This window comes from Stegodyphus dumicola, chromosome 9 (genome assembly GCF_044657685.1).
Source record: "Stegodyphus dumicola isolate Sdum_Otavi_A_Nest chromosome 9, ASM4465768v1".
Taxonomy (NCBI): Eukaryota; Metazoa; Arthropoda; class Arachnida; order Araneae; family Eresidae; genus Stegodyphus; species Stegodyphus dumicola.
Window position 1 is genome coordinate 124174637 of NC_140776.1, and position 14138 is coordinate 124188774.

The window sequence follows — 14138 nt, forward strand, 5'->3', positions numbered from 1 at the left end:
GTGTGTATAGTTACAATTTTAGTATTTTGCATGTTTCATTTATTTCTATCATTGTGATATCCTTTATATTAATGTACAGGTTAGTTATAATTAAATTTCCACTTTGAAATGGTAATAAAAGAAAACCTACTCGACCAAAAGCTATCAAACTTGGTAATCGTGTAAAGAAGGTCATGGAAATTTATTTTCTGTGGGAAAAAGTTCAAAAACTCACCACCAGGGAGGGAATGGTGTTGTATGCAATATTGTTAAACAAAATAAGACATGAAGACATTGGTTTAAAATGTGATTAATTGTTTCTGAAGCATGTTCAATATGGCGTCCACCATTTTCCGAAAGCAAGTTAAATCGTACTTCTGCATTCTCAACAGCAGCTCTAAGCATATCAGAAGGAATGTTGCGAACAAGTGGCTGTATCACATCTTTCAATTTCATGAAATTGTTTAGTTATTACCATAATGGTGCTTTGAGATAATCCAATAGCCAAAAGTCACAGGGGTTGAGGTCTGGTGACTGGGATGGCCAGGAAATGGAAGCGTTTGCTTACAATCCGTTCATTCATGAAATGTTGCCTAAGTAACTGCACAGAGTCCAACCTGCATCAAAACTTGTCAGCAGTCAACGTACGAACGACTTTTTTACAACTTTGCATGCATAAGGCACGTTTTAACCATTCATTAATTTTCAATTAATTATTAATTTTAATCAATTTTATTACATTTGAAATCCATATATATATATATATATATATATATAAAACTGAACAATTAAAAATATGTCTTGTAAATTATAGGCACATTTAATTAGAAATTTTCATTTAACTCCTCAATTATGTACATCACTAAAATCTACTAATATATGTATTTTAAATCACTACAAATCATACAGAAAAATCAGAGTCTATAAATGATATATCTTTATTCCAAATTTGATTTCCACAAGGAAATAAAATTTTTAAAAATTTACAAGTAGATAACCAAAAACAATACATATAACTATTAAAAAAGTACTTTTAATTTATTTACAAATTACGAATGCAAAGATTTATATGTAGCATGCTCAGCAAGCTTAAGTTCTGATTTTGAGAATCTTTTTTGTAACACATTTCTTCATTTGCTTGCACATTTATTTTTTCAATCAAAACTGCTTAAAGTTTTAGGACCTAAATCTGGTTGAAATTCAATCTGATTTTGTTTTTTAGTAATAGAAAAAAATTCTTTCACAAGCTATATTTGAATGTGGTATTATTAAGACAGCAAGCATTACAATAGGCAATACTTTGTATTTTAATACACCCATTCATATCTTTTAATTTGGCAATTTCTCCAAATGCTATATCAGTAAGCAAATCTACAATTTCTTTCAGATCATCTACTTGATACAAAGAAAACTCAATTTGCATTTGATTAAGACATTTTTTTATCAGTACTGGCTAGGAAAGTATTCTTCAAAAAAAGAACAGATGAAGATGAAACTTCAGTTCTCAAATTGATGTCAGCAACTTTAGCATGTTTTAGAAATGGATCACTTAGTGGAAATTTATCAATTATATATGAACAAGCAGTAAAAAAAAGAAGTTTGCACAGAACTGAAAAATGATTTCACTTCAATTTCATTCAACTTGGCATTTTTTAAATATAATCTTGTTCTGCTCCAATCACTAAATTTTCATTTTCTTTTTGCTTACTACACTTCTGAAATGGAATAGATGTTAGAGTAACGCCTTCATTTTCTTTAGAAATTACTGATGGTTTTACAAATCTAACAAACAAATTCATTAAAAGTTCAAAAAGTTTTCTTCTCAATTTTTATTTATAAGAAGCTTATTGTTGCAAATTAATATTTTCTGTTACAAACAAAGGAAAGGATTTTTCAAAAATAATAAGTACAATTTTGGTAGGTAATCATAACATTTTTTTAAAGTTTTGCAATCTCTATTCTTCATTCTCACTGTTATCTGGTTGATAACCAAATAAATAAATAAATAAATAAATAAATAATCAGAGCATCCTACTATTCCAAAATCCTTGTTATACAGTCTAAAAGAAACAACCATCTCGTAGTGCAGTATTTCAAAATTTTATGAGCTTTTGCATTCTGTCCAAAATTTGTTGAGCAACTTTGAAGCTGTGCTTCCGTTTCAAACTTTTCTCCAAATAAAAATATACATCTATTAACAACTTTTTGATTTTCGAGCCAATTAATTTTTCAGTAGCATTTCTTTTTCCAGCTATATACAAGGTGGCGCAGGGAAACGGAAATTTTGAACGTTACAGTTGGCAGCACTGTAGAGCCGGCAGTTGTTCGAAACTTTGCACAATTGTTGTGAGCACATTGACATTTAGTAACCATGGATCATTGGACTGGTGCGAAAGGTGCAGTAGCTGTGAGAGCACTTTATAAAAATGGTGATAGTGCGACTGCCATGCAGAGATTTCGACAGCACTACCAGCTTGGACGTCATGGACGTGTCCCATTTGCGCATGCAATTACAACGTGAGTGCGTAATTTTGAAGAAACAGAATCTGCCTTGAAAAAAACCTCCAGGTGGCATTCCAATGGTTCAAACATTCTTTACACCGAGACTGTACGAGCTTAATCTTAACATCGAAAACATGTGGTTTCAGCAGGACGGAGCCACGTCACACACTGCTCGACAATTGATGGCAACAGTTCATCAACTGTTTGGAAGATGCATTATTTCACGTAACGGTGACATTGAATGGCCTGCGAGATCCCTTGATCTTAGTGTGCGCGACTTCTTCCTGTGGGGATATCTTAAAGGCAATGTGTACCGTACACATCCTGCAACAATCCATGAACTGACGGAGAACATTGAAAAAGAAATCACTGCCATTCGCCAAGATTTGCTACACCGTGCATTCCAGAGTTTTCATAACAGGCTGTTAGAGTGTGAACACCGAATGGGAGGACATCTTTCCGATGTTACCTTTAAAAAGTAAAGAGACACTTTTGGACATTTTGATTGTAAAAACATAAATGGCATGCCGAATACATGCACTTTCGTTAATAAATTACTAGTTTTATGAATTTATTCGTGGAAATTACATTATTTCAAAATTTCCCGGTGCCACCCTGTACAAGAGGATAACCTCAGATGATTATATTTGGTTGATGCATTTTGATAAGCAAAGCTACACCTTTAAATTTCCCGTATTACTAGAATTATCTGAAGAAAATGATAAGCAATTTTTCCATTCTAAACCTTTGCTTTCATTTATACAATTAAAAATACCTTCTCTGGTATTAGTTGTGCATTCTAAAATAGAAATCACTGAAGTAATTATCACTTATTTTTCTTTGCTATAATATGTTATAATCAAAGGGTACAGTTTGTTATCATTACTCCATCAGTACTTAGAGAAAATTATGTATTGTGCGCTGAGTTTATAATATTGGCAATACTTTCTACAAGCATTTTCACAATAGAAGCAGTTTTAATATGGCCGAAGCTAAACGTTTTTGCTATGGCAGAATCAGAAAACATTGCTTTGAAAACCTGTTTGGAATGATCCGAAACTGAAATCAGTAGATTATGTTCAATTTAAAATGGAACAAAATAGCATTCAGCTTTTATAGCATCTGTTTCATCATCTTTTATGAAGAAATTAGTTATTTCTTTAGATTTTACATTGCCAAGTTCTTTATGCTTTTCAGAAAAAACACACAGTTTACAATCATTCTTTCTGCCATGCACAACTGAGAAGTCTTTGTTGCATACACAGAAATACATGATTCACAGAAATTTTGGATTTTTTAATGCATGGAAATTTTGAAGAATATGAATCTTTAAATTTCTGCTTTGATAATTTTAACTTCTTCATTCGAGGCAGCATAATTAACAAATAACTTCCAGCTGAATCACAGCTCACAAGACACATGCTACGCTTTCACCGTAATCTCTAAACAACGGAGCCGAGGCCCTATACAGCATCAATGAATCTGGGGCTGTCGGTAAGTACTGACAAGTGATTAACAGTTGGAGTTACTGATCTATGATTGGCTATTATTCAAAACCAGTAACACACTCAACACGTGATATATGATGACACGAGTATTCAGCCAATCACCGGATGAATTAGTTGGTTCTGTTTTGTATACTGGTTCTCCTACCCTGTTTCTGTGAAATCCATAGTGTTTTCTATACTTTTCGTAGCTCGTAGCTTTTCATGAATTTCCATAGAGATTAAGGAGAATCGATAGTAGTTGGAGTATATGTAACCGTGTGACATATGTACCAATGTGGAATCCAATCCTGCATAAAAATCATAGTGTCTAAAATGCAACGTTGCTGCAGTTCAGGTATTATGAACATCTTAACATTGACGATAAGCAAGTTGTAGTCACAGTGCTTGCAGCAGGTCAAACTGTTGACTGCCCTTCAAAGAAAAGTGGTCCAATCAATGAAACTAGCTGTCATACCACACTAAACGGTGACTTTAGGAGAATGCAGTGGAACTGGACCGATAACATGAGAGTTTTGTTTGGTCCAAATCCTGCGGTTATGGATATTGACATTGTCATTTAGGCAAAAATGAGTCTTATCTGTTCGCAAAATGTTCCATAGCCAATGCTTGTCCTCTTCCATCTGTGCAAGGAATTCCAAACCAAAAAGCAGAATCGTCAAGGTCTTGAACATGTTTGATTTTGTATGGGTAAAACTGCAGTACCTTATGAACAATTCTGTACACCGTACTCCCTGTCCATTCAATGTGCGAGAGCACATATGCTGCCCGTACAGTGTGTGCTTTCCATTGTTGTTTTCTCCACTACTAATGCAATAAACCCTTGGTTTCCTCAGAAACAGGTTTCCTTCCCCTCCTAGGTGCAACAGATAGCAAACTTGTGGCTTCAAACTTTGCCATCATTTTCCTCAACCCTGCTGTGTCATTGGCCCTCAGCGTATTCCTCTTGCTGAACGACACCTTTGCAAAGCACGCCTTTCATTGCTATCATATTCACAATAAATTTCATTAGAACAGCACGGTCGTGCATGGTTGAGACATTGTCGATTCGTAACAACAAGAACTCTGACAATATACACTCAATTGTATCTGAAAAATCAATTGATGTGTAAAGCATATTTGCATAAATCATTTGTTTCTTCCTACCATAAGCCAATTACAGGCCATAGCAGTTTTCTATAGCCCTACAAAAAGTTTAGTTTTAGAAACGATTAAAAACGTTTTAAACTAATATCCTCATGTCTTAGGGCTGAATTCAGGTTTCAAAAATCACATATTAGTGATCTGTAAGAAAAAGATTTCCAGCATGCGGATAATTTTATAAGTGATTTGCGATTTCAGAATTTTTCATCACTAATTTGTGGTTTTCACGGATGGATTTTTCTGTTACACGGTTGGTGCACTAGACTTTTATCACCATTAATGCCTTTAAATGGTAATTTTGTTTAGATCAATGCTTCTAAAGAATATAGAACCTGTTAAACCTGTGTAACAAAAGGTTAAGTTAGAATCCGACCTTTATTTCGTTTAACAATATTGCATACCAAACCATTTTCCCCTGGTGGCGCATTTTTAAACTTTTTTCTCCATGGAAAATAAATCGCCATGATATCCTTTACATGATTACCAAGTTTGATAACACTTGGTCCAGTAGTTTTCCTTTTATGACCGTTTTAAAGTAGAACTTAAGTTTTTATGAACTTTAATTATAACCTCCCTGTGTATTAAAAATTAGTATGCTAAATACATAACTTAAAAAATCCGATGTGTACACCCCATGACTTCCTTGTATGGAATATTAAATTATACGCATTTTTTCTTGCATTTCATTTAAACTTATTGGATTGAATTGAATATATTTCGTAAATAGAGCATAAGATGCAACAGAATAAATGCACTCTTTAAAATTCACTATATTTGTTTACCATAGCAACACTCTGGCACTAGTTTCACTTAACAGTGTTATATTTCGTTCTTATTATAACTCAGAATACACAAAATTTATATCATTTGGAGAATTGTCTAATCGTTGCCACATGTTCTATTCAAATACTATAATAAATCTAGAACAATGTATAAAAGAAATTAAGCAAACAAAACAAAAAAGAAACAGTTTTTCACAGACGATTCAGTATTTCTCATTCAATTAATTCAGTTATCACTTCACGACAAGGAAAAAATACATAAAAACTCAAAATATCTGCATTAAAAATTACGAAGTAAATCTTAAACACTTATTTCCTCAAAAAAATTCCAGAAAGGATTAAGCATGATTTAATTCACAATAATAAATGAAGCCGTTATCATTGTTGTTGCAAAGTTTAGTCTCTTTAGATTGGCAACAAATCTACTATTCTGCTGTTTCAAATGTACACAAACATGTCCGCCATGTTATTTAAAAATTAGGCTTAACCGCACTTAAACAGCTTTTAAATTGTTGATAATTCTACAAATATTGCTTGCAGATTTCCTAAAGGCATAAACACCTTAACCAAAAGATAAGAACAACATAATCCAATCGTTTTTAAAGCAAAAAATGCACAATTTACAATCGTATAAGAGTAAAGCAACTGAGATCACTGAGCCAGGTAGCAGAGTGGATATATATATAAAAATATATTTATATAGTATAAAATCCATAACCCGGACTCGTCGGGACTTCGGCAATTCTGGATTAGGGGTTTTTCCGAATTATGGATCATCAATTTAAATCTGGTAAGATGGCATGCAGAAATTATACAATTAAAAATATGAAACCGTAATTTACAAAATAAAGGGCAATTATGATCTAAAAAGTATCAAAATTTACAAAAAAAAAAGCTTAATATTTATTTGTTTATTTTATTAAACATTTCTTTCAATGTAAGTTGTTTAAGTTGCTTCGTTTTTTGTGCTAATACTATGACATTGGAAAGTCAACTGTATATGACATAAGCAAAAAGAAAAAGGAACTTTTTGAATTTTTTTTAGATTCCGACACCCCACTTGCAATGAATAACAGAAAAAGGGTTCGTTATGCTAGAAGTGACGATCGTGATAAAGTAATGATTGAATGGGTCAGACAGTGTCGCAGCGAGGGCGTGCCATTGACGGGTCCAATGCTAATGGCTCAAGCCAAAATTTTTCATAAAGAAATAAACTTAAACACTGAGTGCACATATTTGACAGGTTGGTACCAAATTTAAAAATCATAACAACTTTAATTTCTATAAACAGACATAATTTCTTGTTCAGTTACAAAGTTCCATTGTTCACATCCTGTAATTGCTGTGTCGAGAATACCGACTAACTTGTCAATCGAATTTTTTTTTTGTTTTCAATAACCTCTCTGTCACTTTCTTCACTATCGGAAGCAGCATTTTCTGGATCTAGAACCATACTTTAGATTTTGACGTCTGTTAATTCATTGATGATTGGGGCATTGTCGTCACAATGAAAAACTTCTGTTATATCATCTTCATTCACTACATTTCTTTACAAAATCCAATAACTGGAAAACTTCACCTTTAGTTTTCGATGTCCGAAAACCTTCAAATTCGCGGCTATCATCTTCATCGTCCTCACTATGAAATATGGTAGCTGGCCATAAATTATGGCATGCATTTTTTAGCGTATCTGGAGGCACATCCTCCCACAATCTTGCGATGCTCCACACAGCAGATTTTATGCTAAAAAATTTCAAAAAGTCTTGAATAGGCTTGCAATTGTTAAAGAAATTTAACATAGATTTTAAAAATGCTACTTTAGATTTGTATTTCAGCGCCTGCACTATTCTCATATCCATAGGCTGACTGACAGATGTACCGTTTGGAGGGAAGAATAATACGGATACATTATCTTTCACTAAAACTTTAAGTGAAGTATGTGCCGAACAGTTGTCAACAATCAGGACTATTTTTGAGTCATCAGATAAACCAACCGAATTCAAATGTCGCCGAGCCTTGGGTATAAAATGATTTTCAAACCAATCATTCATCGATGCTTGTGTCATCCATGCTATTTTATTTGCATGATATATAACGAGGAAAATCGTTACTTCTTTTAATGTTCGAGGTCGTGCATGTTCTTGCACGTTTGCACTTGTGCGTTCCTTCAGCAATTGTGCGTGCTAAAATTGTTAGTCTTGCTTTTAGTTAAATTGTTAGTTTTAAATTGTTAGTCTTTGACAACAGTTGGAGCCTTTTCTGTAGAGGTTGCCAAGGTATTTTGCGGACATATTGCCAGAAAAGACCAGCTTCATTAGCATTGTAAATTTGTTCTGGAGATAATTGTTCACTAGTAATGAGTATCAGCTGAAGCTTTTTCACCTGAGATTTTTAATTGTCTTTGCCTGAGATTTTTAATTGTCTTTTAATTACCATTGCGATTTTTAAATTTGGTACCAACCTGTCAAATATGTGCACTCAGTGTTTAAGTTTATTTCTTTATGAAAAATTTTGGCTTGAGCCATTAGCATTGGACCCGTCAATGGCACGCCCTCGCTGCGACACTGTCTGACCCATTCAATCATTACTTTATCACGATCGTCACTTCTAGCATAACGAACCCTTTTTCTGTTATTCATTGCAAGTGGGGTGTCGGAATCTAAAAAAAATTCAAAAAGTTCCTTTTTCTTTTTGCTTATGTCATATACAGTTGACTTTCCAATGTCATACTCCTCGCATAATTTTGAGATGGATAACCCTTTATTAATTTTTTGCAGCAATTCCACTTTTTGTTAGATGGATATCAAAACATGCTTTTGCTTTGCAGATCCTTTGGGAGCTCCAGAATAGGAAACTCTTTTTGACATAATCGAAAGTTCAAGCTTAATTGTTATAAAATTGCTCTAACAGTCTGCAAAAAATAATAAACCGGATTCAATTAGAAGGTTAAGGAACAGCACAATCTACAACATTAACTGAAATGCCTTAAAATCAGTAAAGATGATTTTAGTCTAGCTTATACCATTCGTCATTCATTAAGCACACATGCGTAAAGTATACAAAAAAAAGTTTGTGGCTTTGAGGTCTGGATTATAGATTATTCCGGATAATGGATGTCCGGATTAAGGACTTTGTACTGTATACGTTTGGTGTGGCTGATTGCAACCATGTTATAGCAGTCCTATATACAAAATTTCAACGTTCTGAGGCTACTCGTTTTTGAGTTATGCGAGATATATACGTATGTACGTACAGATACCACGAAAAATTCTCTTCAGAATTCATTTTAAAGCAGTTTTATAATTTTTTTAGAGGAAAAGTATCTTTTATTATGTCATTATGTACAGATGTCACACAAAAACATCATTAAATTGCATTCGATAGCGGTCAAAATGGATATTTTTATTGAAATATGCTGCCTGAAACTTTTCACGATTACAATACTTCCTTTTTACTTTGTACAAGAAAGTAAAAAAATGAAGTCATTCTATCAAAATGCTCATTTTTTTGTACAATTAGGCCTAACTGCTTAAAAAGTGTGGGCTGGTGGCAATATTTTGGGAGGAGAGGTCATGAATGCACTTTGTTCTCCGCAGGCTGGTTCTCAAGGGGTTAATAGTATAACAACTGCATAATGACATGTCAGTGACCAAAATGTTAGAAAAACCTTAAATCTCCTTCTGCAAAAGAATGGTGGGTACTCTTCTGTTATCGGAACCGGATTCAGAAATGGATGGATGGATGTGCATATATGTGTGTGCATGTGTAACATATCTATGCACATATATACATACATACATACATGAACACATAAATCCACATATACATATATTTCTGAATTCCTTTCCTGATAACAGAAAAGTGACAAGTGCTTTTTTACTTTCTCTATTTTTGTTCTACAAACACAAATTGACAGAAATAGCAAGTACAGACAACTTTCAATTGCTAAAGTGTTAAAAGTGGAAGTTCTTTGTTAGTTATTGCTGTACATTGGCGCCAACAAGCATTATCTCTTTCTTGGGGAGCAGACATATGAGAATCCAATATAGATGAATTAGACCTCTTTAGAAAAAACTTTAACTTAAAACTTAATAAGAAAATTTAATCTGTGTGCTGGGCAGCTAGCTAAGAACAGCTTGTCTCATTTTCCGGGGTTAAGTTCAATATCCTCAGTAAATGAAGATAAGCTTAAAAATTATGAAGATTGTTTGAAAAAAACTGCATTTTGATTTCGAACGAAGATTTCAGTGCCATTCAAACAGAATTGGATATTTTTACCATGCCTTTCAACATAAAGTGTGAAGCAGTGATGTCAGATTTGCAGCATGAATTAATTTAGTCGCAATTTAACAATCCTCTCAAGCAGTTTTTTCTAAATGTGCTAAAGTTAAGAGTTTTATAAATCATTATCAAAAGTAAGCTTCCCAAATTTAATATCTCACGCCCAGGAAAATCAGTGTTATATTTGCTTCATCTTATATATGTGAACAAGTGTCTTCAACTATGAAAGTCAGAAAGAATTATTTCAGAAGTAGACTGACAGATAAGCATTTAGCCTCGTTTCTTAGTATCAGTACATCTCACTTCGAAACTCAATATAAGGAACTTTTAAAAATGAAATTGCAATTTCATGCATCTCATTAACATATTGTAATACTTGCACATTGTTTTTTAAATTTCAGAAAAATTTATCTTGGACAGCCAACCTTTTTGTTTTCGATTTTCGGCCTGCGACCAAAAAAGTTTGCCCAGGGTATTGCACAGTTATGGTAGTGAGGGGGGAGAGAGGGAAGAAATGACGGTGAGACACTCTTAAGAATGAGCCAAGAAATACTTGGCCCTCAGGAGTAATGATGCAGTGAAGTAAGCTTGAAGAGAGCAACTGGCCATCACTTTCTGTCTTTAAGCTGTGCCTTTTGCATTGAAAAATTAGTTTTTGAGTGTTTTTGCTGTTGACCTTTTTAATAGTGTTTTTATATTTTTCTAAACTGCCTCCCAAACACATTATTTAATTTGTGTCGTCACCTGAACATAGAACGGATACTTCAACTAATAATATGTGACCAGAGTTGCAACACTTAGTTGTACAAGAAGTGATACCCAGCTAAATTATGCTGCAATCTCAGCAACGTTTTGTAACTGAATTTTTTCTCTTCCCAGTTCCTAATTACCTCAAATCTTTAAATTGGTGACTCAGATTTTTAGAACTTTCATAAAACTTCTTCTGTTCCCAAAAATTTAATCCTAATAATTCACTTTTTCAAAAAAAAAAAAAAACTGTTTTTAGAAATTTTGTTTTCTTTCAATCTAAATAAAATTGTTGTTATCTTCCAATACTATTTTGATTTTGATAAGAAGTTGTTGAACACTTTTGAACTGTGTTTAACTTAAATTAATAAAATAAAATAAAGGAGGAAAAAAATATTGATAACAAAACTTTTTTTGAAACCTGAACTAACAGGTACAGTTAGCAGTATTAAAGTTGTAACTATTTACAAAAATAAATAAATAAAAATAATACTAACCTATTCTGTTTTAAAGCATCAAATGCTTTACTTTCGGGAAACCCCATGTCTGTCAGCTGCTTCAAAGAAGTTTTATCCACATGGACTACTTCTTTAGCTTCCTCGCCTACATAAAAAAAAAAAAATAATAACAATTATTATTTTTAAAACCTCTGAAGTTAAAAAGAAAGCTTCTGAAAATACAGTGAAACCTTGGTACATAAAACAGAAACTTTTCTTAGGGTCATTTGGCAACCAAAATGCTCATAAATTAAAATAATTTGCCCCATAGGAATTAACGTAAAATGGATTAATTCATTCCTGGAAAACAAATACTACTTAAGCTTACAGTATTTTCTGCACAAGTTCATAATCTAAAATCAGTGCAAATTGTTAAATATATAACTTAACCACAATGTTAACCAGTGTATAAAAGTCAAAGGCCAAGTGAAAAATTATTAGAAAGATGTTATTGTCTAGTACTTCCTTCCAAGCATCAGATCTTCAGAAGGCATCTTCTTTTATCTTTTTTTTTTTTTTTTTTTTTGTTTCTAAGCACCACTCTGTTTTCACTGGGCCTCAGCTTTACTCCAGATTTGCCCTATGTGACTTATTGTTACCTATCTTTCAAAGTGTTTCTGAAGTGAGACATGGCATGTTCACTGAAACTGCATATGCTACAGCTTTATCAGGGTGATACCGCTAGGTGAAATTTCTGTATCTTATACTACTTCGTACAAATTTTGGATATCAGAGAAACGAGAGGAATCTGCCGGTTCATCAGCAAACCAAGGTATTGGCAGCAAGTTAACACATAGATTTATTTTCTCTTATTAACATATATGCATAAATATAATGTACCAGAAATTCCAATACGAAATTTTAAAAATCAAGTTTCTTTTAACACTATTTAATAAAAGTATAAAGTTCTAACTAAAATAAATTGAAATTTAGAAGCACCATACAAAAACTAGAAAAAAAATATTATTAACTGATCATTAAATAATATATTTCATACTACCATGTTCAATGTGAATTTTCATACATTAATTATGATAATTTTATACTTACATAGAGATTTCAGATATTTTGTTAATAATTGTCAAAAAGATATCAACTGCCTTTTGTTGGTAATATATACAGTAAGGCTCCGCAAACTTGGTAATACCAAAAATCCACTCTTTCAATTTCTTTGAAATCATTGAGTGGTGGGAATATTTTACCAAGAATATTTCAATGATTTCTTTGAAATAATGAATAGCCATACTATAATAATTTCTGTCATCTATATAACACAACCAGTGTAAGTACATATTAATTACTGTATTATTGTAAAGTACATACTTAAGCATTCGAATAACTGCATATTTTGCAGTTATGTTTAAAAATTTGTTATGGTAATCTATATTTTTGCAAATTTTCATCACTTTCCCTTTGTGAAACTAATTCTAGAATTGCCTAATAAACCTGATGACAAGTTTTGTTCTTATTATGGAAATTCCAATCTATCCCATTCCCTCTTTCAGTATCAAAGTGGTTGAAGAAAATCCGGCATCTGTTATCACACAACACTCGCATTCCTTTTTACTGTTAGCCATTAGCAGGCTGGCCTAAAGATTTATGGCACAATCTTATTGTAACTGAAACTTTCAGTTAATTCTGAGAAGTTACTTATTTTATATAAAACATAAAAATATGCACTGATGGGACCATGGTGGTAGGAAGTACGTAGGAGGCCCTAACCAGTTTTCCAGTGCTCCCTTCGTGGTGATCAAAACATTCAGTGATTTACCATTAAGATTAATGGGTTTTGCCACGATCAGATGTAAATATTTTGTAATTACATCATAAATACACATATAAATGTATATATTATCTTTTCTAAAATATTTCTGTATATATTACCAACAAAAGGCAGTTGAGTCTAAAGTATGTGAAAAGAATACATTTTTAAACAACATTTCATTCAGATCGGAATTAAGTGCTATACTTTTCATAGAACAGTTTGCTCAGAATGGTTTAATTTGAATGAAATATTTTCACAAGTTTTCGTTGTTGATTACATTAGAAAAAAATTAAGATAATTCGATTTTATTCGGTTAGGAATTACAAGTTTATTGTATAATTAATATAAAAATTATCCTTTATTTCTTTTCTATTTATAGAGCTCCTTCCTAAAATACTTTCTCAAATATGACATGATTTTTTAGCTTCTATGGTATCTTTTAAATCGAATCTAAGTCAATTTATAATTAATGCTCTATTCAGTCCATTTCAAATTAGAGTACCTTTTATTTTAATACTGAAATATGTTAAATATTGGTGCTCATTTCCATGTACTTAACTTTATAGTATTTGACAAGAGGATTTCAATTTATGTTTACAATTCAATGTTAACGTTGTTATACATTTAGATAATATTTATAATTATTATAAATTTAGATACGTATAATAATTAGATTTATTCACAGTAACTTTCACAGGAATTTATGAATGAATAAATCTTTCAATTCAAATACATTTATAAATAATTTAATAAATATTTATGCATTTCATTAAACGCAGATATAATGCAGATATATGCATAAATACCCATACATATTTCATACTTTTCATTTTCGGCATGTGCAAATCATTAATTTCTGTGCATTTACTACATTTTTCGAGTAAAGTAATTTACAATAATTTAGCATATACCCAAAAGTTTTACATAAGAAATATAC

At 32.2% G+C, this 14138-nt stretch overlaps 1 protein-coding gene across 3 annotated transcripts in view; it reads right to left on the reverse strand.

The window, feature by feature from the left end:
• Positions 1 to 14138, reverse strand: part of Kpc2 (Kip1 ubiquitination-promoting complex subunit 2) — an 88773-nt gene that overhangs the window by 34379 nt on the left and 40256 nt on the right. For all 3 annotated transcript variants that reach the window (XM_035353219.2, XM_085824050.1, XM_035353218.2), the window contains exon 5: positions 11437 to 11542. In XM_035353219.2, coding sequence (XP_035209110.1) covers positions 11437 to 11542 — 106 coding nt within the window. The remainder of the gene's footprint in view (positions 1 to 11436; positions 11543 to 14138) is intronic.